General features: G+C 45.2%; 1 protein-coding gene across 2 annotated transcripts in view; it reads left to right on the top strand.

Moving 5' to 3' along the window:
* The first annotated feature begins 5,776 nt into the window (after positions 1-5,776).
* The window catches only part of ZNF326 (zinc finger protein 326), a 38,031-nt gene continuing 37,807 nt past the window's right edge, over positions 5,777-6,000 (top strand). Inside the window, exon 1 of one of the 2 annotated variants that reach the window (XM_079777683.1) lies at positions 5,777-5,944. In XM_079777683.1, coding sequence (XP_079633809.1) covers positions 5,929-5,944 — 16 coding nt within the window. In that variant the 5' untranslated portion in view covers positions 5,777-5,928. The remainder of the gene's footprint in view (positions 5,945-6,000) is intronic. The other variant, XM_079777684.1, reaches the window with a different exon arrangement.

Below are 6,000 nucleotides of genomic sequence, written 5' to 3'. Positions count from 1 at the left end.
ACTGGAACATGTGCTCCATTTCTGCAGTGAAATTTTATCTACATTTGGTGTGTGGTGCCCTCTACTGGCTATACTAGGACTGTCCCTTTTTCTCTGTAAATAGGATATGTAGTGGATAAGGACTCTAAATAAATTAGAATTCAGCAGTGGCCAACTGGTGGTCTGCGGACCACTGTTGGTCTGTGAGGTCTGAAAGGTTGGCGATCACTGGATTAGATGGTATTTGTGCATGGCTGAATTTTGTATTTTTACTTATATGTGTTGCCTTAATGTAGAATTGAAGCTATTGAAATACAGAAGACAGCCCTAGCTGGTTTGGCTCAGTGGATAGAGCATTGGTCTGTGGACTGAAGGGTCCCGGGTTCTATTCCGGTCAAGGGCACATACCCCGGTTGTGGGCTCCATCCCCCGTAGGGGGCGTGCAGGAGGCAGCTGATCAATGATTCTCTCTCCTCATTGACGTTTCTATCTCTCTCTCCCTCTTCCTTCCTCTCTGAAATCAATAAAAATATATTTTAAAAATAAATACAGGAGACAACTCTGAGTCTGTTTTCTTTTATTCATTCAACAAACATTTTAAAGCGTCTACCAGGCGTGTAGTATCGTGCTAGGCGGCTGGAGGCACAAAAACAAAATCTCCATGGGGAGACACAGCTAGGTGAGATAACCTACTACACAAGTGGTGGATATTCCAGCGGAAGAACTTGATTCCCTATAGCTCCTTGTCCTCCGCTATCTAGGAAAATCATCCTCTTCAATAAGTGTGCAGCTCGGGGAGAGACACATGTGACAGAGCCAAGAAGAAAGGGGACACCTTCCCAGCATGGCAGAGCCACCAAATCGATTCAGTGGGCTTGACAGATGTCTCAGACAGCTTGCTTTCAATTTGTTTAGTAAATTAAAATATAGGATGGACTATAATGCATTAGTAAAATAAAATGAGTGGCAATAATTCAGATGTTTAATTGAGCCCCTTAAAGGGAATACATCTAACTTTCTAGAAATGTACCATACTTTATATAATGTGTACCCAAAAAAGGAAGGTAGCTCTTACATTCTGAAAGCACCTTAGCATTGGAATTTTACCTTGCTCCTCTGGAAAGGAAATGCATATAACACTAGTCAAGTTTTTCTAATTTGAGGAAGGCCTAAAGCACAGGACAAAATGGGATTCTCTGAAGCATTCATGACCACTCCTTGGTATATAGTCTCCTTTGGCTACATTATGCACAATTATGCAAGATGACCTGTAGACTAGCTAAGGCATTTTTTTTTAAACCTGAGGTCCTGATGATAATATTGGGTTTCCAAGGTTGGTTCCATGTACCAAAAACGTAAGCATGGCTATCTAGTATTTATCATGCATATGGAACCAGCAGTCACTGACTGTGTGGTCTTGGATTAGTAACTTACCTTTCTCTTTAATTTTACTCATTTGGAAAACCATGTAACCTCACTCTTTTGGTAAGAATTAGAAATGTGGAGTGTCTACGAAAATTTCTGGCACACAATAGCTGCTCAGTAGAGCACAGTAGGCATTTCAGAATGACAGAGATACAAGCTTGGGCTCTGGATCCAGGCTGCCTGGATTTCAATCTTGGCTCTACCCTTCCTTCAGCTGTGTGAACTTGGGCACGTAACTTTACCTCTCCGGATCTCAGTTTCCTAATCATTCAAGTGGGGATGACAGCAGTGCCTACATCATAGGTTTATTGGGCAGGAAAAGAAAAGAGTTAATACATGTAAAGAGCTTTTGAACATTTGTTAATATGTAGGACTTAATAAAGGTTATTATTTTAATGGCTATTCCTTTTAGCTTTCAGAGACACTGGCATCTTTTTGAAGTGGTATATTAAAATCAGAGAGCGACATCTTCCATTATGTATAAAACATCCATCAGCACTGTCATACCAGCTGTTGTCAGCAGATTTCCAGAGAACTGGCTTTGTAACCAGCTCTCTCTTGATAAGTCCTCAGAGGCTTCCGTAGGAATTACTTTATGTTCACTTTCTCTGCTTTGCTATAAATGAGTAATTCTTCGTTCTTGACTTCCCTCTCTAAGCATTTATGAATTCCCTAAAGAATATGGGGAGGAAGAATTATTTGGAGCAAATCGGGAAAGCACTGTGGAATTAGAATGCCTCTCTGTAACCCCCACCTTCACTTACCTACAGCATAATTATAGGATGCTGAGGTTTTCTGCAGCTGAAGCTCTGGGTACCCAATTTCAGCCTCAGTAAGTCTTTTCTTTATTGGCGATTTGGCTACTGCTCTTTCCCCTTAATACATAGTGACAACGTGCTACACACAGGCCACATAAAGGGGTAAAAAGGAGGCTCTCCACATCCAAGGAGTACAAACAAGAAGTAGACAAAGATATTGCGAACTCATGAATTATAACAAGAATCCAACAGCGATAAACGCTATTAGGGTAACACAGAGGGAAGGGGATTCTGACTGAGAGCTTGGGGAGAGGTTTAAAAAGAGGCAACATTGACAATAAACCCTGAAGAATGGCAGAGGAGGAGAGGAAACAATAGGAGCAGAGAGAACAAGATGAGTAAAGGCATAGGAATGTGAAAATACATGGCTTATTCAGGGAACAGCAGATGGTCCTGTGTAGATGGAGCATAAGATATGTAGGCTGGGGGTTAGGAGATGAGGAGCAAAGGTCTCTGGGTACTCAGGGAGTCCGCTCATCTAGATCTTAGGTTCTGGAAATGGGAGGGTGGGACTTCTCTGACAACTTCCTCAGAGTCAGGTCCCAGGTGTAACCTCTCATTTCCTCCCTCTTCCTTCAGTCTTTTCTTGTCCTCAGCCCACACATCCTTTTTACCTCTGCACTTTAAAAGTCCTGTTCTCTTTTTTTTATTTTTCCAAAGGACTTCGCTGGTATGGCATTTTCTAACCTGTCACCTACTACAAAATATATGGAAGACAAAACGGCATGAGAATTTGTACAAAACATTGACCCCTCAGGGTAAAAATCTGAGCCTAACACGTAGGAACAGGCCGCGTAGCCTGGCTAGACTCTGGGGGTGGAGGAGGATACAAAAGAGATAACAATGAAGTAAGAAAGCTATGTTTGACACATAGTTGGTGCTCAATCAATATTTGTTCAATAAAGTTGCCTTGGTAAAAAACACTTCCTGTGTGGAAAACAGGAAGGAAGGGGAGGAGTGACCTGTATATTCTGGCTCCTTGCATTTGTGCCAGGCCTAGGTTTCTTTTGGAGTCAGCAGTTCTTTGGTAGGTTTCTCTTTCAGGGAAGAAAGGGGTGTGTGTGTGTTTGTGTGTGTGCGCGCGTGCACGCGCACCCCTACACACGTGTGCATGCACAGGACACACAAATGCAAAGTGACCCAGTACTTATTCTTTTCCAGTCTTTCCAAGACTAAAAGATCTCAGGTTACAAATTCATTCCTTTACCAGAAGGTAAATTGGGGCGGGGGAGATAACAAGAATATAAAAGTTAAAAAATGTCAGGAAAAGCTCAGTTTCACATATGCACTTGGCACTTAGGAGAAAAAGAAGACTTGGTTCTAATCTCAAAGAGCTTTTAGTGTGGAGACACATAAAGCCAAGCAGATATTTAGCGCAGGGACATAGTGTTATAACAGAGGTTAGTCCCGGGAACTCAGAGGACGGGCTTTCAATCCAGCCCAGGGCCTTGCTGCTCCAAGTATGGTTGACTACCAGCAGCAGCATCTCCCAGAAACTTGTGAGAAATGCAGACTCTCTGGCTCCAACCCAGACTGACTGAATGTGAACCTGAGTTTTAACGAGATCCCTAGATGAATCATATGCACATTAACATTTGAGAAGTACTGGCCTAGGAGGTGGGGATGAGACCGGGAAATATTTCTTAGCGGAAGTAAATCCTGAGTTGTGTTTTGAAGAGGTGTACGGTTACCCAGGTAGTGTTCCAAACAGAGGGAACAACGTAAGTAAACGTTTAGTGGTGAGAAAAAGTACAGGGTTTGGGAACTGCAAGTAGTTTACCTTCTTGATCAAACAGGAGAGTATGGGAGAGAGGGGGAGGGAGAAATGTAGAAAGATGGCAGGTCAGGCAGTGGCCAGATCCTGCTGGGTGTGCTCTAGGTTAACAAGCTTTTGTCTCCACCTAATCCATGGCAGAGACACATGCGTGCTCAGATTTGCGTTTGGATCACTGCAGCCCCGAGGAGCCTGAGAATGTAAAGGTCAAAGGACAGAGAAATTAATTAGGCAGCTGCAGCAATAGTTCTGGAGAGAAATGAGAGTCTAACACAGGTAGTGGCAGTGGGGATGGAGAGGAGCGAGCAAGTTTAAGACATTTCATGAGGCAATAAGCAGATGAAAGACCTCAGTATTGATGGGAGGGTGTGGGCGGGCTGAGTCTTGACAAGATGAGTTGCAGGCTTCTGTCTGGCTGGGATTAGTGGGTGGTTGCTCACTATGCCACTAACAATGAAAGAGTAAAGGAGGATGAGCAGGTTTGAAGAGGGAAATTACGCGTTCAGCTTAGGTAAATAGAAAACAGGTATAGGAGGGGAAAAAAAAAAAGAGAAGAAAACAAGGAAAGGGTGGAGAGCTCAGTGAATAAATCAAGGTGCAGAAGGAAAGTGATAAACAATGCCCTGCCCATATTTGGGGCTACGGTAGTGCACACAGTTTGTGAGTTTTTCCTCCAGTCCTATTTCCAGAGACTGCCTTCTTGGAACTTGGTCCCAGTGACTGGTTGGACATGGATGAAGAGCAAATGGTTTGATTCATGGTTTCCTATCCCGTGACCAATTCATGTTGACACCATTTGCTCTATGCAAAAAATAAAAATAAAATTTTAACCTGGAGTTCAAGCTGCTCATGGTCAGAATGATCAAACAGCTGTGCTTTTCCATATTGACCTATGGATGAAAAACTGCCCATTGCTTCTAATACTATTTGCAAGGTGGCAGTAATGCAATGCCAATATTTGTGTGTGTTTGCACGTGGTTATCCTTCAAGTTCTGGACACCACTGCCACAAATCTTCCCTGTCTGTGAACTTGTATACTTTTATTTTGCACCTTAAAATTCAGAACTTGAGCCCTAGCCGGTTTGGCTCAGCAGATAGAGCGTGCAGGGTCCCAGATTCGATTCCAGCCAAGGACACATGCCTGGGTTGCGGGCTCCATCCCCAGTAAGGGGTGTGCAGGAGGCATCTCTCATCATCGATGTTTCTCAACATCTCTCATCATTGATGTTTCTATCTCTCTATCCCTCTCCCTCCCTCTCTAAAATCAATAAAAATGTATTTTAAAAAATTCAGAACTTGATAATAGCCCGTCTTCAATCATTTCCATAATTGTTCCCTATTTAGCAACCTGTTCTCTGCATACAGAGTTCTCTAAAAGAAAGTCTCGGACTTATGTGTCTTCAGGGCAGAAACTCCAAGTACTTCAACATTTTCTGATCAGCCAATAAAAAGCAAAAGGTCGGCACGTGGTTTATCAGTTTGGGCAGGAGGAAGGTATTCCAACCAGATCCTTTCTTTCTTGCCAGGATCAAACATGGCGGGCCCGCAGCCCTACCTTCCAGAACACCTAGCCCGCTTTCCCGTGACTCCAATCAGGCTTCAGCGCTCCTGCTTTTTTTTTTTTTTTTTAACCTCCCCTCCCCCCCGCGGCTCTAGGAGGGTCAGCACCTGGGAGCTTGACAGCGGACCTGCTTCCCGCCCCCACTCGAGGTCCCGCCCACTAGTCCGCGCCAACCAATCGTAGGCCGCACTCGGGCGACTGGCAGCGCCGGCTGGCCCCGCCCCCAACCTCGCTGTGGCCTGCGGCTCCCGGGCCGGTAGCGTCGCTCTCGGTCGCGCGGACGGCTAGTGTGGAAACGCGGCTCCCCGACGCTCGTTGCCGGCCCCAGCTCAGCCCAGCGCCGCCAAGCCGGTCGGCCCGGAGCCTCCGCCATGGACTTCGAGGACGGTGAGCGCCGCCCCTGGCTGGTGGCCGCGGTGGGCGGGAGGCGGGGTGGCCTGCGC

The sequence above is a fragment of the Cnephaeus nilssonii genome (genome assembly GCF_951640355.1).
Source record: "Cnephaeus nilssonii genome assembly, chromosome: 7".
NCBI classification, from domain to species: domain Eukaryota; kingdom Metazoa; phylum Chordata; class Mammalia; order Chiroptera; family Vespertilionidae; genus Cnephaeus; species Cnephaeus nilssonii.
This window is presented reverse-complemented; position numbering and strand designations above follow the sequence as displayed.